Raw genomic sequence first — 24211 nt, 5'->3', positions numbered from 1 at the left:
CTCTGGGCAATGTTCTACTGGGAAACCTTGGGTCCTGACAGTCATGTGTATATTACTTTGACATATGCCACCTACCTAAAGGTTGCAGTACATGTACACCCCTTCATGGCACCAATATTTATTGATGGCAGTGACCACTTTCAGGATGGATAGTTTGGAAACTTGTTTGGCAATGATTTGAGGGACATGACAATGAGTTCAAGGTGTTGACTTGGCCTCCAAATTCCCCAGATCTCAATCCAATTGAGCATCTGTGGAATGTGCTGGAAAAACAAGTCTAATCATGGAGGCTCCACCTGACAACTTACAGGACTTAAAGAATCTGCTGCTAATATCTTGGTGCCAGATACCACAGGACACCTTCACAGGCATGAGGAGGATCTGCACAATATTAGGCAGGTGGTTTTAATGTTGTGGCTGCTCTATGTATATTTTGACACATATTTAATTGTCTGGTATTTAGGGCTGACATTTAGTTTTTCTAATAAATATAAAGTAAACAAATAATCAGAAGGCTCAACGTGTGAATAATAAACTGCAGCTGTTTTAATTTTTTTATATACTTTGCAGGATAAAAGGAGAATCCAAGAGGAAATTGTCAGAAAAAGAGCAGAAATTGAGGAAGAGAAATTTAAGCTTCAGTACCTAAAGGTTTGTTGGTTGTAAAAATGTTCTTACACCATTCATATGAAGTGTTCTGTTATAAAAAAAACACTTTTTAAATCTTTCAACCACCTTAGAAATTCCATTCATCATTGTCTAATTAGTCAAATAGTATGAACACTTATTTTTTGTTATATAAATGCATTCATCTTCATTATTTTTTGGATTTCTCTGACCAGAAAAAGATCTTAAGAGAAAAATGGCTAATGGATGGCTTAAGCATCCAGAATACTCAGGAGCAAGAGACCATTAGAAAACAAACTCATGAGGAACAAAATCAAGCTGAGCTCTTACAAACAAATATTCTCAGGTAATTTATAATGGTAGTGTAATCTAAGATGTTTAGGGACATTTTTACAGACTTTTTATCTGTGTGTACCTCATATGTTTCATTTTATACTTCACTTCAATATTACAGGATGGCTTAGTATAAATTTTAACTATGATTCACGATTTTCATTTATTTCTGCTTCATATATTACCTTGCTCTAATAATTTCTGTGCTGTCATCGTGAGAGATTTGCACAGTTTTGTCTACATGACTTTGTAGCCCGTATTGTTTAATGCAGTATGCTATTTTGTTTGAGCTTTTTTAATGTTTTTCAGTATTGGGAAGCAAATGGACAAAACAAGTGATGGTGAAAAGTAGTTCTTAATGGCCAATGGTGAACCACCAAATACAATCTTTTAACAATCTTTTAACAACTGACACACTACTATTCCTTTTCTGAATAATATGTTTTTTATGAACATTAAAAAAATAGAAATGACATGCAAGGGTCATAAACTTATTAAACTTTTTTGGATTTATTTAAATGTATGGCATGTTAATCATCTAGAAATGCTTTGTTCTACAGGATGGAACAAGAAATTAAAAACCTAGAAAATCAAGAAATACAAATATCCACTAATGAGGAATTAATTTTGAAAAAGTTAAAAGAAGTAGAGAAATCTGCTAAGGATATCATAAAGGTAGTAACTACTATGTTTTGCTTGTTAAGTACTGTATCTTGAAATACAGAAGAAATGCAAAAAACATTTGGTGGATGCTGTTGCTGCTGAAAGAGGAGCAACGAGTTAATAAATCAAGGGTTCACTTACTTTTTCCAGCTAGTAATGTGAATGGTTACTCAATGTACTCAATAAAGATTTGAACAATAAAACTGTTGGTGTATTATTAGTTTATCTGGATTGTCTTTGTCTATAATTGAGACTTAGATGAACATCAAACCACATTTTATTAGTAATCAATGCAGGTAATTCCAAAGGGTTCATGTACATTTCTTTACAAGTGTATGTTAGTAAATTTATCAACTCTTAAAAAAATACTGGTTATTTATCTGCTACCTTATGTAATCTTTGTTCATTATTTTAATCTTATATAATATTTATTCAGTAGTCAAAAGTTTAATAGCAATTAAAAAATAAAAATCTGCAAGAATCAAGTTTGAGAAATGATGGTCTTTAAATGAAATTTAAAAACCTTACTGCTACAACTTACAATAATGTTTTTATTTTTAAATCAGAAATTTCAGAGTAATGCTGGATTATGTATATTCTACATAAATCTCAATTATTCTGACATGAAATGTCATTATTTGACATAAATGTGATTATTTTCATTACATTTTATCAAATAAAAAAATATTGCATCCTTTTTACTTTCCTTATAGTAAGAGACATCAAATCAAATGTCAAATTGTAAATCTTGTGGAAGAGTATCTACTGTAGATTTCTTCTTGTTTAATATTCAGCTTTGTTTTGCTTTTATTTTACACAGAATGCAAATGATGATGTGAAACAAGGTAAAATAAAATTAATAGTATTTATGTTGATTTTTAATGATTTAGTTAAAATATTTGACTTATTTAAAACTGTTACTTATATTTAATGTTCACAACTGGAATATCTCATGGCATATGGGAGTTACTCCTTGGATCATAGTTGAAGTATTTCTGCATATTAAGACAGGAATTAAGACTGGTATTTTAAAGTGTATATGCAAACTATATATCTATGGCTTTTGCTGAATTGACAAAACCAATTAAAGCATTTCTTGTCTTTCTGAAAAAATCATTGATTCGGGTGAAGGTGATTTAAAGTATTTGAGTATAAGTAAAATTTAGTTTTAAAGAATAGTTAATAAAAATATTTAAGCTAAATATGCATAGCATTGAGGGCGGCACGGTGGCGCAGTGGGTAGCACTGCCGCCTCACGTTAGGAGACTCGGGTTCGCTTCCCGGGTCCTCCCTTGTGGAGTTTTTATGTTCTCCCCGTGTTTGTATGGGTTTCCTCCCATAGTCCAAAGACATGCAGGTTAGGTGCACTGGCGATTCTAAATTGTCCTTGGTATGTGTATGTGTGCCCTGTGGTGGGCTGGCGCACTGCCTGGGGTTTGTTTCCTGTCTTGCACCCTGTGTTGGCTGGGATTGGCTCCGGCAGACCCCCATGACCCTGTAGTTAGGATATAGCGGGTTGGATAATGGATGGATGGATGGATAGCATTGATAAGTATGCTTCAGCTTCTGTGCAGTACAGTTTTGCATCATTTACGCCCACAATGCAGTCATTCAATAATGCGCTGCAACACAGCAGATAAAGAGCATCGTGCTAAAATGCACAAAATATCTTGGTGTAGCTTTATTTTTTTAGTTTGCCCTGAGAGATTGAACTGCTATAATTATTATTCATTGCTATAAAAAAGACATCATTAAACTGTAATATTTATTTGAAATAATTGTATTTATTTGCTAAAATAGTTTTATTCTAATTATTTTGAAAAGTAATTATATTTATTTACACTCAAATAATCTTAATAAATAATTTCTAATGTTACAAATATTAATTAATGTTACTAATTTGTAAAACCATAATTACTGAACATGAATACATTATATGTTTGATTAACATTTCATGGGGTGAATGGGCATTGACTTTTTAAAAGCAGTGACAAATTTACACTGTTTTTGTTATTTTCTTCAGATATTATAGTTTCACAACCAACTGAATATGTTTATTCTGAGATCCCAGATCTGCCAAAATCCTACCGTCCTTCAGCCTTGAAGAAATTGCCAAAAGTAGCAATGGAAAATAATGAACAAGCCAAAAGAGGTATAAGATTAATATCTTAGATTAATCTTAAATGTACATAGTAAGGTTTTTGTTTCGTTTTTTTATTTTTTATTTCAGTTATAATTAATATATCCTGTTATTATGCTGTAAATAAGTGGAAAATATCCAGCTGTCTGAAATGGTTATTTGAAAACACTGTGTTCTCTGACTTTAGATTGCTGTTCAGATGTAGCTCAAAATTCTAGTCCTATCTTTGAGCATCCTGTGTGCTCTGCCACAACTAAGTAATGTAATATACAAGTGGAGAAGGTGAATGGATTGTTATTTGAGTAGCTTTCTAAAATGTGCATTTACTTTTTTAGCTTTATTTGCAATGGAAATCAATGTTGAAAAAGACATGAAAACAGGAGAAAGCCAAGTTCTGTCAGCATCAACTGTTAAAGCAGATGCATTTCAAGAGAAAGGAATTAAAGTGTACGATGATGGAAGAAAATCAGTTTATGCTATTTCCTGTGATGGAGAAATTACTGATAATGGAGTGCAAGAACTGACACCAGCAGAGGTAGAGGAGCTTTTAAGGGCAGCTACTGAAAAAAAATCACAATTTGCCTTAGAATACCATGAACCAGTGTTTTCAAGCTCATATAATAGATCTTCCAATCCCAAAAAGCAGAACAAGGAGCATGTCAGGTCTGAGTCAAACAGTCCACTTGCATCCTATGGAATAGTAGAAAAGAACATGTATACACCTGTTAAATCAGAACTGCACTGTAATGATAGCATTCATTTGCAAGATGATTTTGAGCATTCTTACAGTATTCCATATGGGCAGGCTTTAAATCATTATTCAACACATGAACATGAAGAACACGAGTCTCAGGTGATTCACAACAATGAAAATATTCTTATAAATGATGACAAACCCTGTGTTGAGGACAGTCTTGAACCAACATTGTTTTCTTACCATGGGCAAAGAGAAAACCACCATGCTGCTCTGTTTGTCAATTCACATTATAATAATGGACAGTCATCCTTAGTCAATAAAGGTACAGAATGCAACATTCTCCATACTTCTTCCACCTTTGATTGTGAAGAACCTGTCACAATGATATTCATGGGCTACCAGAATGTAAATGATGAAACAGACCTTAATAAGGAGGTGGGATTTGAGGGAGCAATTCGAGCTGAACTTGTTGTTATTGGGGATGACTATGATGACATTGAAGGTGAAGTGCAACTTTCTTATCATCCTGAAGGCCAGCTCAGCAAAATATACAAGCCTGGCATAAACCCAAAAAGTAATCACCATCAAACAACTTCAGAAATAAATTGGAACATGAACAACCAATCACATCAGAAAAATGTAATTCCAGTGAATGAGCAAAAATTACCTCTCTGTCATGGACCCCACCACAGTTTGAGTGGACAGATGGCCAAGGATAGCACAGATGACCCATCAATGACAGGTATTAAGAAGAATAAAGCATGTTGCTGTTCTCTTATGTGAATTATTTAATACATCTTTAGTTAAATGTCTGCTTTTGTGCCTGTATTTCTAAGTTCACTTACTGTACTTACACATCCTGTTTTTCCCTTTTTCTCAATACAGTTTCCCAACTTCAGTAATTAACACTGTTTTTAACTTTCCTTTTAGAAGTTTTTTTAAATATTTGTGTAATATAAATATGTTTCAGTCTTTATGCTTTACTCATTCTTTCTTTATTCTGTTAACTTTCTTTGCATGATGTACTTTCTGATTTTTTAAGTAATAACTATCCTTTAAATTGTATTGCCTTTCCACTAATGTTTCAAGATTAATTGATAATAAAACATTTGGTTATTCTGTGTTCTGTTCCTTGCAAAACGCTTTCATTAAAAATGTTTTATTTTTCATTTTGAATTTTTAGATAGTAAATGTATATAATGTAATAAAATATCTTATTTAAATTGCCTTCATGAAATAGTATGCTTCCATGTATATCAAATTCGATTTTGTTGTATTACTGACCATATTTTTATATATTAAAATGTATTCCTTCAATTCACACAACAAACTAAACAATGTAAAGACAAATATTTTTGTGAGATTTCAGTTCACTGAGTTATGTTGTTTTGAGTATCAAAGATTGAATTTAGTCATTTTTACCATTCTAGAAGTAGTATTAGCTTGCAAATTTGATCAAACTATGTCAAAGAAGCCAAGAAGTTGCTAAATTCAAGACTGAGCTTGGATGGCTTTATCAGGAACACTTATACTGTCTTTTTTTGAAACCACACCAGTTTTGTTTTGCCTTTATGCTTGATGTAGTAGTCCATCAAGGTTATGAACCTTTTTGTTCAGTCAAATTCTAAGGGAGGATAATTGGTGGTTTCGTAATATTTCCATTCTCTAACTGTAGGATTAGCTGTAGCTTTACCTGCTATAGAAAAATATTGTGACCCTCCTAGAACACCGATCACAGTCTGTCACCCTTTCACCACCCAATACTCTAATCTGCAGTGATAGTACTTGTGGAAAACTGGCTGCCATCGCATCATCCAGGTGGATGCTGCACATGGGTGATGGTTGTTGAAGTGGCTCTCTATGTAAAGCTCTTTGAGTAGTGAGAAAAGCACTATACAAATGTAAATAACTATTATTGTTAAAGTTGTACTGAAATCAGCATGATATTTATTGTATTTTCTATTTTCACATATACTGTTAAATGTCAGACATTATATAGAAGGGTGTGTTTCTCCTGAAATCATGACTTGGTGGACTATATTCAAATTTTACCCTAGACTTACAAATAAACTGGGTTGTTGTGATTGCACTCATGGTTTCTACTATTCATTGAAGATATTCTATTTTTTACTATAAATTACATTTTTTCTCTAGAATTGTCTTTCCACTTTGACATTGGTGATATATGTGATAAAAAGTTTCAAATAATCCTGTAAAAATACATTTTCATTTGAACTTGTTGATTATCAGAAATCTAGAGAGTAGAAGTACTTTCTGAAGACACTTTGCATTTTGAAAAGGCTTGAATTATCAAGTTCATATTGTTTCAGATAAATGAAAGTTGCAGTTATTAAAAGCAGTGAGTTACAAGCACTGGTAGTGTCTTCTTAGGCTGGTCACATTTAAGACCAGTTTAAAGTTCACGCTTAAAACGCGTACATGAACACATCATGGCAGTACCAGCAAAAAGTAGGAGTGTCGCAGTGTTGGAATGTGACTTTGTTTAGTATCAATATGTGACTGCAAGCCACTTCGGCGTTCCTACAGGATCAATGGGTGTGCTTTGATATTTGATGAATGGTTTGATGTGGTGAAGCAAATCATCAAACTTAAATGCTGACATACAAATGTATTTGTGGTGCTTTTCTTCATCTGTTTCTCACATAGGTAATACAAGTGTTGCATATGCCCCATCGTAATGTCGCGATACATTGTAAAAGTTTTTTTTGCAACCTTGTAGCAGCATCAGAATGTACAGAAGCATATGGCAGGCAGCGAATTCCACACTAAACACATTAAATTTATGATGTTTCAGCTCTCTGCACATTTAGAATCCTTAAATTTATACTTGGTATCACTTTCATGATGAAATGTGTTAAAGTATGTATGTTACATTTTACAGATAAATCGTCAGCTCCATTTAAATAATTGATACTGTTAATAATTACACTTGTGAGTGTGGCACTGTGGCAGAGCTGTAGTGCTGCTGCCTCGCTAGGAGTCACGTCCCTGCTGTTCCCTGCCTGGAGTTTGCATGTTTTCCTGATAAGTTTCCACAGTGTGCTACGGTTACCTTCCAAGGACATGCAGGTTTGGGGATTTGGTGATGCTAAAATGACACTAGTGTAGTGTACTAGTGTGTATGCTTATATATACCTTGCGATAAGCTGATACCCTGCCCAGGGATTGTTTCTGCCTCGTGCCCGATGCTAGCTGAAATGGCCGTGTCCTTGGATTGATAGAAGTAGTCATTAAACATCCACCCTTTTCAGAGATATTGTGGCAAGGTGTCCTGGGAATTTAATGAATGTTTCAGGCAATTCACAACAAAGCCTGATGTTGTTTTGTCGCTGTGATGATATCTCACACTGCCATCTGGTGGAATCCTCCAGATTTACATAAAGTACGCATGCAAGTATAAACAATACACAGCTTGTGCAGCACTTGCGTCTGCAGGTACACACATCACGTCGCCTGAAGTATAAACCCGGCCTAATACTACTGGCAGTAATACTACTGCCTTGCTGATTTATTCCTTTGTATTTTTAATCATTTAGTGTTAAGTTACTGAATGGTAGGTTTCATTAATAATGGGTCAAATTCAGAGACTTAACTGAAAAGAAGGTCAGGATTTTATAATTACATTCAGGAAAATCGGTTCAGTACTCTACCCAGTATGCGTCTCTTCAAATTGGTAACCAAACATCTAGTTACGATAATTAGCATAATTGTAATTAAATATTTCAGGTGCACAAGTACACAAAATAAATGTGCCTGACACAGTATTAAGTAAAAGTTATGTCCTCTTTACGCACAACTGCCTTTTGCTCAGGGCTTTAGTGTAGTGATCTTGCTTGCAGAGGAGTGAGACCATGGCATTTTTTTACACAAAAACTGTGCTACTGATACTGCTAGCATATGTATCCCCACTGATGTTGACCCTACAATCCTGGTTGTAACCACCTTTATTCTACATGTGTTATGTTAATGGACCAGATTTAAAAATAGCTGAACTCAGTGAGACAACTTACTTGTGCCTGTGATATACCATATGTTGGCCTGGGTTAATGACTTTATTCTGGTTATTGGCATAATGTTAATATGTTTTTTGACATTTATTGTGTGTCTTTGAGGCAGAAATTGAGTTACTGAATTGAAGATAATGATGTTATGGTTTTCTGGTCATCTGACAATTCGGTATGTAATTAATTGCAAGTATTTTGAAACAGCAAACAAAACAAATAAACATTTTCCCCATTATATCTACTACACAGACAAGAAATCTAATTATACACTTATCTATACTGAGAACTACAATACATATATCCAGCACATAAGGTACAATGCAACCAAATTATCTATGATGCTTATTTGTTTACTTTTATGTGGTGCTCCTGTGCATATTATGGCATTATTTATATCAACTGTAGTACTAGGGTGTTTTACCATGTTAGCCATTATGAATGTAGAGAAAAGCCAAGAAAAATGACACGTTTTATTGGCTAACTAAAAAGATTACAATATGCAGGCTTTCGAGGCAACTCAGGCCCCTTCTTCAGGCAAGATGTAATCAGGGCCTGAGTTGCCTCGAAAGCCTGCATATTGTAATCTTTTTAGTTAGCTAATAAAACGTGTCATTTTGCTTGGCTTTTCTTTTCATCAACTGGATATCAAAATAACTGTAACCTTGTGTTAATTGCAGAGACAATACATGGCATGGAATCATTGTGAAAACTCAGAAACTCTCTTGTCATACAGTTATGTGGTATAATTCCCTTAGGAAATTAAATTAATTAAATTCTCTCTTTCCTCTTCTTTAATATCTTCTTCTTCACTTAAGGTGACAACTCCTGCAACTGAGGAGTGGCGATATGTTAACAACTACAGCCCTAAAGTATGACATGCCTTCCTTCTAAAACTCATTGTGAGTTGTTTTAAGACATAAACCTCCCACTGCAATTCCTGCAGTTGTCACCTATTTCAGTAATTTAACTAATAAATCAAAGCAAAAAACATTATTCTAACTTCCTACTGGTGTGCTTAAGAACTTATTTACTTGTTTGGAAACTTAAATTGGAAACTTATTTACCTGTTTGGAAACTCAAATTTTTGTTCACTGTATTAAAGAGAGACATATCACATTTTTGTGTAATAAATATTTTTATAACAATGAGTCATATTAAAAAATAACATTAGTGATAGAATGCAAGTACATGTACTGTTAGAGTACTGTACATAAAATACTTGTTTTAATTATATTAAATAATGTAATCGAAAACTGAACTAAAACATGATTACATTTTAATCTTTGAATACTGAAGAAAATGGTCTTTATTCTATCATTTCTTGCTTTTCATTTTATTTTATTTTCCACCCCAAAGCACAATAAATTATACAGACAAAACAGAAGTATCTAACTCTCTAGCTCTTGTCTAAGTAATTACAGTAGCTGAATTAATTTGTGTTTATCTGAGCAATCAGTAAGAATAAAAGATGTACTTAATAGATAATTCTGTGATATACAGAGTATTGTGTGTGTGTTAAAGAAAGATTATATCAATGGATAGTTTAGTAATATACTCAACAAGCTCCTGGAGGTTAAATGTCTCCTACAGTATTAGAAGCTCACTGGGTCTTTCTTACAGTTTTCATGTATGTTGACTTAGCATCTTCTGATAAACACTTCATGCAGATTTTGAGCTCACCCTTGTGTACAGTCTCTTTCTATCACTGGCATTTTTGCATTTGTGTGAACTGCATTTCTGTGATCACGTTTAATTAAATACTCTCCTCTTCTTTAATATCTCCTTCTGTCTTTTAGCTACAGTTTCTCTTCTTGAACTTGCAGCCATGTGCCCCTAAGTTTGTGTCTAGCTACCATTAGCTGCTTTTGAAATGTTTGTATTGTGGTATATCGGGGCAGTACAGCTCCCTAAACCTGCACACAGACAGGCATAGTGACACACAATACTTCTCAGTCCCTCCTCTCTCTCTCTCTTTCTCTCTCCCTTTCTCTTCTGTGCTGCCTCCACTCCTCTCCCAGCAAGCTTTATCTTCCTCCTCCTGACTCTGGCTCCTCAAACGGAGTGAGGTGACCTCTTTTATAGTGGACCCAGAAGTGCTCCAGGTCCTCTCCGATCCTCTGCCATCAGCACAACCAGTTGTAGCGGAAGTGCTGCAGTCCAGGGCTCTGGAACTGTCCAGGCGCCCCCTTGTGGTGGCCACGGGCCCCAGCAGGGCTGAGCTTCTAAGCTCCAATGTAATCTAGGGGGGTTGCCCTTTTGTGTTCTGGGTATTGCCCTGGATATGTCCTCTCCCCTGGTCCTTCCATCATATGGGCGCTCCGGACGAGCAAGGTCTCCAGCTGCCCGCCACAGTCTAAATGCATTTTCTGCTACTAATAGTCACTGCAGTCTGAGATGCATCACTTCACTGTCAAGGTTTCATTTATGGTTTGGTATTTTGTTTTCATTTTAAGACTTTCACATGTCTTAGAAGCTGATCATAGCTTTATGATTTCTTTATGCCTGCAACTCTGTCGAGATGTACAGTTTAAGTAATTTTAAAATTGAGGATTAGGCCATATAACCATAGCAGTGTCTAACTTGGACTTTTTAACATAATTTAAAACATGACACAAAAGCAATATGAGTAATAAAAGCTTCATTGGGATTACCATTCACATATGAGAAAATAAGTTCTTTAATAAAATTTAGAAACAGTGCTTAATGTTCCGTTATTTAATTATCTTGAGCTATATTTATTTTGAAGTACAAGGTATAAAATGTGAAGAAGATTTATATTTAAACATATAAACCAGTCCTCGTCACATAGAGCACAGTAGATATAATCATAAGGTTTAAAGCAAAGTAGCTTTAGTGTTATGTTACTTACCCCTCTACATAATATCTGCCACGTCTTTTTAAGCTTTTTAAAATGCAGTAAGGAAAATAGGGAGACACAAGAGAATTGATTCTTCATTGTTGAAAATTGCTCACGATCCACATTAGTAAGATAAATGCACAATTTCATTCCAAATATGAAAGAATAACTATGTGCTTGTTTTGGAATTTCATAAATGAATCATAGATGTTTGTGAATAATCATTTCCAAATTCCTAAAACAGGATTTTGTGAACGGTGTAATAAATTTAGAAGCTTAGTGGTTTCCAGGTGCTGATTAGTTTTTAAGGATTACTCTATCATAGATAGCTTAATTCCATTTTTTGCATTTTTACATTTCTGTGAATGCTTCAACTTGTGTGCTAAATGACAAGATCATTTTAGTTAAATGCTGGAACACATGCATGGAATTTATAAGATGCTTTAATTTTCAAATCCTTCTGAATTTTTAACCTAGATTTTATACAGTGTTTCTATAGATAGCCATAATATGCAGGCAGAATAAGAGAATATGCAGTGCTGATAGCTAATACAGTATTTTTAACAACAATCATTCTTTTAATAATTTAACAAACTACATGAGCTGCAAATTTCCTACCAACATTACAGAAACTATTTAGTTCAGATTGACTGTAAAGAAACGCTACTGTACATGCCAGACCCTGTGATACCTGTGCCACTCTGTGGTCTCTAAAGCAAATGCTCTGTCTTTTTTAATATGAGGCCATGCTTAATAACCTAAAACGTAGATACAGTATAACCTAATTATCTTGAAGGTTATCTTAACAGCTGGGAATATGATTTAAGATACATTTTGAAAGGCTGTGCTATACCACACCACCATCAAAGCACCACCTAACATGACATTAACTATATACACAACTGTACAAAACATTTCAGATACTTTCATTGCTTGCAATGCAGAGTTCTTATTAATATAAACAAATTCTGCAATTTTTTGCATTTTTTTTTACTGTTTTCAATATTATATGGTTAACAAGTTATTAGAAGAAGCACCTTGTCCAAAAGCTTTCTTTTTTATTGATTTTATTATAATCATTCAATACAGATAGATCAATTTTTACAAAAAATAGGATTGAAAACAAAACAACTCAACCCCCACCCCTGAGAAAGAGAGCATGGCCATCAGAGTAGAACTTAAAGCTGGTCAAAATACATAAATTGATGAGTTTAATAGGCAGACAAAAAAATGCGAGCAGAATTATTTCCTCAGTGCTTTAAGATCTTATTCTAAAATATTATTGATTAGATCCTGCCAGGTTTTGAAAAAGTTCTGCACAGATCCTCTAACTGAGAATTTGATTTTTTCCAATTTCAAATAGTATATAACATCAGTTACCCACTGACTTAAAAGAGGAGAGTTAGGATTCTTCCAGTTTAGCAAAATAAGTCTGTGTGCCAATAGTGTAGTAAAGGCAATCACAGTTTGTTTGTCCTTCTCCACTTTAAATCCATCTAGAAGAACACCAAACACAGCTGTTAATGGGTTAGGAGGGATTGTGACGCCCAGGCTGTCTGAAAGGTACTTACATTTTTTGTCCAGTATTGTGTTAATTTGGTGCAGGCCCAAAACATGTGACCCAGTGAGGCTGGGACTTGATTGCAGCGTTCACAAGTTGGATCTTGCCCTGGAAACATTTTGGACAGTTTTAAGCGAGACAGATGTGCTCGATATATAATTTTAAGTTGAATAATTGTATGCTTTGCGCAAATGGAGCTTGAGTAAATTCTCTGCATTGCTACCTTCCACTCCTTTTCTGATATGTTGAGTGACAGATCTTTTTCCCATTGTCCTCTTGGATCTTTGAAAGGGATGGACTGTAAAATGATTTTATATATTGCAGAGATGCTGTCTGAGTCCTCCAAACTGAGCAATAGTCCAAAAACTTTCTAACAAAAATAAACAATACTTGACAAACATATCCATGCTGAATAAAAGGAAGATAAGCTTTACATAAACTTCAAACCTTTAGAAAATATAAATGCTGTCCATCCATCCACAGTATAAAGATCATTAATTACATCAGGGCCTGAATGGTGAATTGTATATTTTTGAAACATCGTTTCTAATAGATAGATAGATACTTTATTAATCCCCAAGGGGAAATTCACATACTCCAGCAGCGGCATACTGATAAAAACAATATTAGTTAAAGAGCAATAAAAGCACAGTGCAAGTTAAAAACTGCAAGGTGGAGAGTGTGAGGTAGGTATAACTGTCTATAATCTTGTGTAGTGTTACTGTTTAAACCCCATGGGTGGAAATGAAGAGTCGCACAGTGTGGGGAAGGAACGATCTCCTCAGTCTGTCAGTGGAGCAGGACAGTGACAGCAGTCTGTTGCTGAAGCTGCTCCTCTGTCTGGAGATGATACTGTTCAGTGGATGCAGTAGATTCTACATTATTGGCAGGAGCCTGCTCAGCGCCCATCGCTCCTCCATAGATGTCAAACTGTCCAGCTCCATGCCTACAATAGAGCCTGCCTTCCTCACCAGTTTGTCCAGGCGTGAGGCGTCCCTCTTCTTTATGCTGCCTCCACAGCACACCACCGTGTAGAAGAGGGCACTCGTCACAACTCTCTGATAGAGCATCTGCAGCATCTTATTGCAGATATTGAAGGACGCCAGCCTTCTAAGGAGGTATAGTCGGCTCTGTCAATTGTAAATGCTTTGTGTGCTTCAAGACTGGATCTCAGTAATAAGATGCCCCTGATTAGTAAATTCTTTCTTGAGATTTCTTGTTCTTCCACAGTCTTCATTTTCTGTAGACTCCTTAGCATCCACCACACCAGTACTGACCTACTGAAATTATACACCTTGAGTTCTCTTTTGTCCCTTTGTGTGTTTATTCAAGACTTTTCTTTCACTTCTCTTCATGTCTCTGAACAAGGTCCTCCTTATTTGTGGATCTTCTCTACACAGGAGCTTACAGTGATGCTTCTTAATCATTTTATTTCTGTTACTGAACCTGTCTCCAGGCATCATCTTTCTTTAAAGTGTGGTGCTCTTCCAGACTTGGTGTTTGATTGTTACCATAACATTAATGAAACCTGCTTAATCCATTTATGTTCAAATTGCCACTCTTTCCAGTTAAAAAAATACATATTATTTAACGTTTAGTTAGACTGAAGTAGAATAATGAGTTGCTTAACAGGAACATCTTTTAAGATGTACAGTACTTTTAAAAAGTGCACATATTAAAAAAGAGAGAACATACAAGCTCCCCTCCAGAATGACTTTTCAATTAATGTAATATATGTTTTGAAGCAGCAAATATGCCTTCTTTATGTTTAGTAGCTGCTTATAAACAAAATTTTACAAATAACTGCTACTCCACTATCTTGGTCTTTTCATATCATTCTAATTATTTGAAAGAAATAACATTTAAGGGATACAGACAGTCTTACCAATGCATTTGTTGTCATAAGTCTAGGAAAAGCAGGCCAGACCCCAGTACAAATTTGTGATGCATTGAGATGCACAGGAAATGTGTCACTTCCATGGTGTCAACAGGCATACTTGCCTAGAGGCCTCTTTGCCATCATGTATCATCCATCCACCCCTGATTGTTCTGTAACCTTAAAGAGGCTTTAACCTGTTGTTTTGAGTAAGCAGTGTGGCTCAATGATCATCCAACTCCTGAATAAGTGGCCCATTATTATCCTAGGGGAACATTAGATATGCTCAGCAAAGTTTCAGCTGTCCTAATAAAAACTTTTCCTGTACATCTAGTAGGATGATAGGGTTTGCCACACCGTTGAAGTGGCCTTTCCACTGCCAATACATGCTTTTCTTGAGTTTGCTAGGCGCTGGCTCTGGCCTGTGTGTTTTACTTGTACCTACATTTAAATATTAGACTGGTCCATCCATGCAACATTATATATATTTTTGTTTGTTTAATAAAAGAATTTAAAAGTATGCCTCATTTGTTTAACTGCTTATTAAGTGTAGAAGACGGGCCCCTTGCACAGACAAACACCGTATGTCCAAAACACACTTGTTTTATTTATCAAGTCCTGCACACAACACAGTGCTCCAACAGTACTCATTCCTTCTGCTCAGACCTCTTCGTTTCCGAAGGCCTCCTTTATAGTGCACCCGGAAGTGCTCCAGGTGCCCCTTGATTAACATCCGGTAGCACTTCCGGGTGTGGCAGAAGTGCTACATGTCCAGACTCTGGAGCAGTCCAGGTGCCCCCTGGCGGTGTCCACGGACCCGCACTGAGTTGAGCTTCTAAGCTACCATTCCGTGGCCCCAATGTAAACCAAGGGGGCTGCCCTCTCGTGTCACAGGGGAGGTATTCCTGGCAGTATGCAATTTCCCCCTGTCTTCTCCTACAAAGGGCGTTCCATCCGGGCAAGATCCCTGGTTGTCCATCACATAAGATAATACATAAACATACAATTATATACTAGCTTCCATCTTTGAAAGTGGCAAAAGAAGACTGTAGTTTGGCAGCATTTCCTGTGGTAGTTTTGTTTACCTTCTTTGTCAGTGACATAGTTTACAGCACCCACTCGATTTTGACTTGTCATTCAATTTAGTATGTACATCTCTGGGCTAATAGTAACACTAATGCACTGTAATGTAAACAAATTTACGCTCCTAGAGATTTGAACTTATGCTTCTTTGAACACAGACCCCCAGGGAAATCAGGAACTACACCACAATGCTGATCTCTCTACTTTTCATCTTAGATTCAATTTGTCGTGTATAACACAAAAATAAAACTTTTGGCTGTGCACCAACTGTCATGTTTTGTTCTTGATAACAATTTGTGTCTCCTGCATCAGTCTTTATTCATCAAACATTCATAGAGATATGCAAAGTGGAACAACTCACATCAGATGCTTTAATCTCTTATTTACTGTAAATTTCATTGTATCTGTGTATGTATATATTAATATATCCTAAATGTAACTAAAACAGATATGTGTTCTTGATGTTTTCCATTAACATATTAGACACCTTCTAAATGTCATAACAGTGGAGCATTTCAATGTTTATATGACAAGAAGTATGATGCTAGACTCAGAGCGGCGAGATCACATGGTTAAAATTTAGAAAAAAAAATCACCAAGACAATAATGGAAACACTTCAATGTACAACAATTCATTTTTTGAAATTTTATGAAAAATTGTTTTCAAAAATGTCAAACTGGAGTTAAACAAATAAGTACTTCAAATTGGCATTATTGAGTAACAAGGCTTAATGATTAATTTGGGCAGCAGTTCCAAATCAGTTTGATCATTGTTTATTTTGTGAACGCTGATATTCATTCATTTTCTATTTATTTAAAGAACAAAATTAAATTGCAGAACAAAACCCCAATTAGAAGATGAATAGTAAGGGCTCACATACAATACAAATTATTTTTGTATAGCACTGTCACTGAGCCCCTTAGGCATATTCCCGGAGCACCAGGTGTTCATATTCTCAGAATGGAGGTGCTGGTGTCCTCCGAGCTAAACTTAATCCTCCAAATCTTCAAAACTTCCTGTACACATAAGTGATGGGCTTAAATATCACACAGGTAAATTAGAAACTGATTAACAATGGAAACCAAAAATATCTGTGCATTTATTAATTGACGAACAATGGCCAGTTGACAAAGTAGGAGAGGAAATATGTCAAAGACAAAGTCAGGCGCAGTCGCGGTCCTAGAGATGTCAGCCAACTGACCACCCAGCCACTCCTATGCATTCTATACTGGAGACTGCCAGGTCATCCAATCAGATGAGAGACCCTTTCAGTCCAATGATTCCAATGCTCTTTTCCTTGAGATGACTTTTCCATAGGCAGTAGGGCAGTGGCACCAGGTGTCTCATCAAAATACTGTGATGAGAAGGAGATTTATTGGAGATTATTAATTATTGTTATTATTTATTATTTTATTATTAATTATTATTATTATTATTATTAGAACAGAGGATGGTTAGTAAATGTTTATAAATACTGTATTACTTTTATTTCTATAGAAAAGACTAATAAACAGATATGCAGTATGCACAGCTAATCAGCAGCTCTAGTCAGGCTATGCCAGACTAAAGTAGTGAGTCTTCAGCCTGGATTTAAAAGACTGAAAGGTCATCTCTTCTTTTAGCGGGCAGATCATTACACAGCTCTGGGGCCCTGTAACTAAAAAGTCCACCTCCCAATGTTATTTTATTAATCAATAAATCAATAACTGAAACAATCCATTAATCACAACATTCAGTCCCAGCCCAGTTCAGACAGCTGAATGACAACAGAGCCCCATTTGAAAAGGTACTTCACAGAGAATAAAAAGATGAAATAAGAAGGTTCAGCATAGGCCTGGTGTGACTTTCACTGATTTTCTGATCCTGATTCATAATAAGGTCAGTAACAATAATAATAAAAGTTGATAGTAAAATGTCAATAGTAAGAGAATTCAACAGTATTATGTGGGTATTTTATGTCAATGCCTTTAGGTGATATACAGAATAAATATACTGCATGTAAGTATAAACTACTAGCAGAATACCAGCAGAAGTAGTATGTTAAAGAAGTTATGAAAAGAAAAGGAAAAATTTTAAAAATAACATAACATGATTGTTAATGTAATTGTTTTGTCATTGATATGAGTGTTGTTCTCATATATATATATATATCTATATCTATATCTATATATATATATATATATACTGTATACCATGGGGTGCCAAAAAGAGGAAACATTTTAATAATATAACATGATTGACAATGTAATTGTTTTGTCATTGTCATGAGTGTTGCTGACATATATATATATATATACATGTACATATATACACACACACATATACTATGGTGCCAAACAGGCAAATACATTGATTTTGTTAATATATAAAGTCAGCATCAGTATACATAAAGTCAAAACTTTTTCTGAATATATAAAGTCAGCTGGAATATATAAAGTGAAAACTTGAATATATAAAGTCAGCGTCAGAATATATAAAGCGCTGACTTTATATATGCCGACGCTGACTTTATATATTTAAGTTTTGACTTTATATATTCCAGCGCTTACTTTATATATTCAGAAATATTCCAACGCCGTCTTTATATACTCAGGTTTTGACTTTATATATTTGGGAAAGACTTTATATATTCAAGTTTTGACTTTATTTATTCCGACAGTGACTTTATATAATCAAGGTTTGACTTTATATATTCGGAATGACTTTATATATAAAACTTTTGACTTTATATAGTTAAATTTAGTCATCATTGCATAACTTTTTCTTTACCATAGAAATTTAAAGATTAAATTCAACTTCCATTCCTAACAAAGATATTTCTGGCGACTAAATAGAACCTACTTATATCCAAATTCGAGCTATTGAGCTGTCGCCTGCCTGCCTGAATAAGTCACCCTCGCTTGCCCTTACTTTTTACCGTTCATTTAATCATGGCTAGTGGCGGAAAAATTTTAAAATGGAAGGAGGATTACACTGAGTATGGCTTTACCAAAACAATTATTGATGGCGAATCGATTATTCATAAAGCTTCAATTGGTGATCTGTTTTTCTGTGTTAACCTCATATTTTTTTCATACTTCTTCTCAAACCAAGGTGGTGTGAGGGTAAAATGAATCGGGAAGCGCTGATCAATGTAATCGGTGTACCAGGAAATCATGCATTGACAGAAGTTCCCCTTTGCTTGTATTGCAAAGTGTGATTAAATGCGTGATTTTTTAACGCGTTATGGAGCACATGCATCGAAGCTTCTCAGCTGTGCTTGTGCTAAGAAAAGGAAACATTTTAAAAATAACGTAACACGATTGTCAATGTAACCTTTTGTAAGTAGTGCCTGGAGGATTCAGTGTGGAGAAACTGTAGAGACAGCGTGTGTATTAACTTGTGGATTTTTCTGTGAGTATCTGGTGGCAGCATCACAAAGTCGCTTCCGTAACACTGCGTGCGTTAGCTGCGGAGCTCAGCTCAGAGCAAAATGAGGTGAATGGGAGGGGAGATGATGACGTGACTCCCCCACCCGCCTTAACTGTCAATCCCCCACAAACACAGTCTCTCAGAATTTGCATAAGCACAGCCCTTCACCTGCAATTTTAACTTAGTTACAAAGTGATCAAAACTCGCGTTTATATCCTCGTCCTCTCATTCAACTTGTATCCTGCATTACCGTGGGCATGACAAACACCAGCCGCAGCCTGTCTATGAACTTAATTTAAACTTTAGGTTTACACCTTGCTTTGTTTCAAGTAGCAGCACTCATGAATATGGTTGTATATGTCACTCGCCGCTTCTTATTGTTTCTCTGCCTTCTCAATTATATAATGCATGTTTTCTTCAGCGCTTTTTGGAGCTCTTCCTGGTTTTCTACGCACTGCGTTGACAGTCAGTTCACGTGATTACGTGGGAGGCGTGATGATGTCACACGAAACTCCGCCCCCACGGCTTTCAAGCTCAACTCCATTACAGTAAATGGAGAAAAATAGCTTCCAGTTATGACCATTACGCGTAGAATTTTGAAATGAAACCTGCCCAACTTTTGTAAGGAAGCTGTAAGGAATGAGCCTGCCAAATTTCACCTACACGGGAACTTGGAGAATTAGTGATGAGTCAGTGAGTGAGTGAGTCAGTCAGTCAGTCAGTCAGTGAGGGCTTTGCCTTTTATTAGTATAGATAATTTGCATCAGGTAATTAAAACATTTACTTAACTTTAAATGCATTAAGCGTTTGACAGATTATTTTCTAATAATTTTGAATATATAAATTTGTCTGACAATGCTGAGAAATTGAAAGCATTATTGTGTTAATTTTTTAGGTACAAGATGGGTGCAATCCAAAGAACTTGTAAACTTTGTGCACAGTAAACATTTGTCACAGAAAAAATATCTGCAAAAGCTATTATTATATAAAGTACACAGACGCATTAATAGGCGAGGCCTTTTTCTTTTTTTCTGTAGCAGCGCTTTATTATAGTTTATAACACACTGTGCCTATTGTGCAGTACAGTGAGCTGAGGATTTTTGTTCTTTTACCATTAGGTCTACTCAGGACACATCTTCACCGCGACTCTCAATCAATTAAAAAACAACCTGCTTCGACGTTGTCTCCTGTCACTTTCCAAACAGCCACAATACAAATTCTCCCACACTTTTTACAGCACTGCGCTTGTTAGGCGGACCAGTGTACTCCGTGTGCTCTTTGTAACACCTGCTACACTCTTTTGTTCTTGCACTGTATCTTTTTCTTTTGACCTGTTCTGTCTGCCTAGCCTTAGGGGTATAACATTTCATGAGTTTTCCTGACCTCCATTTGCTTTCTGCCTGTCTGCACTATATTCAGCTATCTTTGGTAAAGCAAGCATGCTCATTTGTCACATTTCACCTCAGAGTAAAGTCAAATTAGGTGTCCTCATTACAAAATTATTGTCAAAGGATTTCCGTGTTTTCTCCTTCTTTTTCCATAGAGGAAATAAGCATAATGATCTGTTCTTTGCTATCTTCTTGTGTTAACTTTGTAATATTTCAATTTCATAAGAAAGTCTGCCCCCACTCTTGCTGTTCATTTGATCCTTCTGTAATTAAAACTTGTTTATGTATTACTCACTTGCATTATGCTTCAATTTGCTCACCAGTGGTCAGACTACAAAAGGTAAGACCTTTTTATGTCATTTGCTTTAACTTCCTGCTACATGTCACAATGGTGGAAGGAAGGAAAAGTGCACACATTGATTCATGTTTAGACAGTTAGCTCTGCTACAGTGTTCTTAGCTACTGAAATATTGTGTTTATATTCGGCCAATCTGTATGTCAGTTAAATCATTCAAAGTACAGGCAATGCCAATCATAGTTTATGATGCTTAATATAATTCTTGTTTCAGGTAGTTTTTAAGCTTGCAATTTCCCATCTATGTCTGAGTTCTGAGTAGATCAATGCTGTCATTCAGAAGGGTACATACAGTTAGGTCCATAAATATTTGGACAGGGACAACTTTTTTCTAATTTTGGTTCTGTACATTACTGCAATGAATTTTAAATGAAACAACTCAGATGCAGTTGAAGTGCAGACTTTCAGCTTTAATTCAGTGGATTGAACAAAAAGATTGCATAAAATGTGAGGCAACTAAAGTATTTTTTTAACACAATCCCTTCTTTTCAGGGTCTCAAAAGTAATTGGACAATTGACTCAAAGGCTATTTCATGGGCAGGTGTGGGCAAGTCCGTCGTTATGTCATTATCAATTAAGCAGATAAAAGGCCTGGAGTTGATTTGAGGTGTGGTGCTTGCATGTGGAAGATTTTGGTTTGAACAGACAACATGCGGTCAAAGGAGCTCTCCATGCTGGTTAAAGAAGCCATCCTTAAGCTGCAAAACAGAAAAACCCATCCGAGAAATTGCTACAATATTACGAGTGGCAAAATCTACAGTTTGGTACATCCTGAGAAAGAAAGCAAGCACTGGTGAACTCAGCAACACAAAAGACCTGGACGTCCACAGAAGACAACAGTGGTGGATGATCGCAGAATCATTTCCATGGTGAAGAGAAACCCCTTCACAACAGCCAACCAAGTGAACAACACTCTCCAGGGGTAGGCATATCGATATCCAAGTCTACCATAAAGAGAAGACTGCATGAAAGTAAATACAGAGGGTGCACTGCAAGGTGCAAGCCACTCATAAGCCTCAAGAATAGAAAGGCTAGATTGGACTTTGCTAAAGAACATCTAAAAAGCCAGCACAGTTCTGGAAAAACATTCTTTGGACAGATGAAACCAAGATCAACCTCTACCAGAATGATGGCAAGAAAAAGTATGGAGAAGGCGTGGAACAGCTCATTATCCAAAGCATACCACATCATCTGTAAAACACGGTGGAGGCAGTGTGATGGCTTGGCGTGCATGGCTGCCAGTGGCACTGGGACACTAGTGTTTATTGATGATGTGACACAGGACAGAAGCAGCCGAATGAATTCTGAGGTGTTCAGAGACATACTCCAGCTAAATGCAGTCAAATTGATTGGGTGGCGTTTCATGATACAGATGGACAATGACCCAAAACATACAGCCAAAGCAACCCAGGAGTTTATTAAAGCAAAGAAGTGGAAAATTCTTGAATGGCCAAGTCAGTCACCTGATCTTAACCCAATTGAGCATGCATTTCACTTGTTGAAGACTAAACTTCAGACAGAAAGGCCCACAAACAAACAGCAACTGAAAGCCGCTGCAGTAAAGGCCTGGCAGAGCATTAAAAAGGAGGAAACCCAGCATCTGGTGATGTCCATGAGTTCACGACTTCAGGCTGTCATTGCCAGCAAAGGGTTTTCAACCAAGTATTAGAAATGAACATTTTATATCCAGTTATTTAATTTGTCCAATTACTTTTGAGCCTGTGAAATTAAGGGATTGTGTTAAAAATGCTTTAGTTGCCTCACATTTTATGCAATCTTTTGTTCACCCCACTGAATTAAAGCTGAAAGTCTGAACTTCATCTGCATCTGAGTTGTTTCATTTAAAATTCATTGTGGTAATGTACAGAACCAAAATTAGAAAAAAGTTGTCTCTGTCCAAATATTTATGTACTATAAGTAGATTGATGATATTATGTAATAAACATATTTATGATACTAATCACTGATATATTTTTATTTTCTTTTTTTAACAGAATTGGAAATGAAAATGCTGAAACTTTGCAAATAAAGGTGATTCCTTCCTTGGATTCCTTGAAGATTCCCATGAAGATAAAGAAATGCAAAATTTTAATTAATTAAGCAAATCCTGGCATAATCACACTAAACTTCAGAGAATATTGCAAATGATGGTTATTGAAAGTGGCACAGTTGATAGATATTGTATCATCTATTTAACTTAGTCTGTTTATTTTTCTTAATAATTAAAATGGTTAGGTAATTTCTTAATTGCCTGTAGCTATAAAATTTAATTATATTGTTATGTTTTGTAGTCACAGTATGCAGCAGCTTTTGGTCAAATGTATAAATTTCAGGCCACTTCTAACACTGTGATTTATTCTTACATATTTTCAATGTATTAGACATTTAGGTAAAAACAGCTTACATACTAATGCAATATATTGTAAAATCATAAGCTTAGATTAAATTGCCTGTTTTTAAGGTTTATTTTACTGTGTCAGATATTCAATATCATAAATAAATTTAGTCAAGGCTGATAAAAAGAAAGCACAAGGTCAGCGTGTTAGAAAATATTCAAATGGTAATATTTTTCTACACATTGAATTTCAAAATAATCATATAAACTAAATCACCTTTTGTAGAATGAGTGCTGGCAATTCAAGCAAATTATCATATTGATTTAAGGATGTTTCTGAAAGCAAAAAAATAATTATGCCAAGTATTAGTGTTTTTGTGCTAACAGGAAGAAAGTTGTAGCATCCAGAATGACAAATAGACAATATTCCATTTTTGTTAAAATGCTGTATTTATTTTAGTATGTACTTGTCAAATTGTAATGTGTGCACATAGTAAAGTATTGCTTGCTTCTATTGAATCAGTTTCATATTATAACATAGTATCAGTCTGTGTATTTGTGTTAATATTTAACAAACAACCATTGTCAAACCCATTTAATGAAATATTCCATCCAAAAATGTATTGTTTTTATGTATTGCTTATCCCGTGTAGTCAAGTAGTGGCCGACAAAATTTTTTACTCTCGCATTTTTGTTCAGAACAGAGGTAAAACAATTTCTGATATACAGTAAGTCAACCGACATTGAACAACAGCAAAAAGTATCAAAATGTTCCTGAAAGCATGTCACATTGTCACATAATCCACATCTTAAATTATCCAGTTTCCCAAACACATTTTTTTACTAAAATATTATTCAG

General features: G+C 35.4%; 1 protein-coding gene across 2 annotated transcripts in view; it reads left to right on the top strand.

Moving 5' to 3' along the window:
* The window catches only part of LOC120514809 (palmdelphin-like), a 60116-nt gene extending 36245 nt beyond the window's left edge, over positions 1-23871 (top strand). For both annotated transcript variants that reach the window (XM_039735376.1, XM_039735375.1), the window contains 7 exons: positions 571-651; positions 843-973; positions 1521-1635; positions 2444-2468; positions 3647-3775; positions 4099-5202; positions 23012-23871. In XM_039735376.1, coding sequence (XP_039591310.1) covers positions 571-651; positions 843-973; positions 1521-1635; positions 2444-2468; positions 3647-3775; positions 4099-5202; positions 23012-23046 — 1620 coding nt within the window. In that variant the 3' untranslated portion in view covers positions 23047-23871. The remainder of the gene's footprint in view (positions 1-570; positions 652-842; positions 974-1520; positions 1636-2443; positions 2469-3646; positions 3776-4098; positions 5203-23011) is intronic.
* Positions 23872-24211: the final 340 nt, after the last annotated feature.

The sequence above is a fragment of the Polypterus senegalus genome, chromosome 14 (genome assembly GCF_016835505.1).
Source record: "Polypterus senegalus isolate Bchr_013 chromosome 14, ASM1683550v1, whole genome shotgun sequence".
In the NCBI taxonomy this organism is placed as follows: domain Eukaryota; kingdom Metazoa; phylum Chordata; class Cladistia; order Polypteriformes; family Polypteridae; genus Polypterus; species Polypterus senegalus.
The sequence above is the reverse complement of the archived record's forward strand: the minus strand, read 5'-3'. Positions and strand labels throughout refer to the sequence as shown.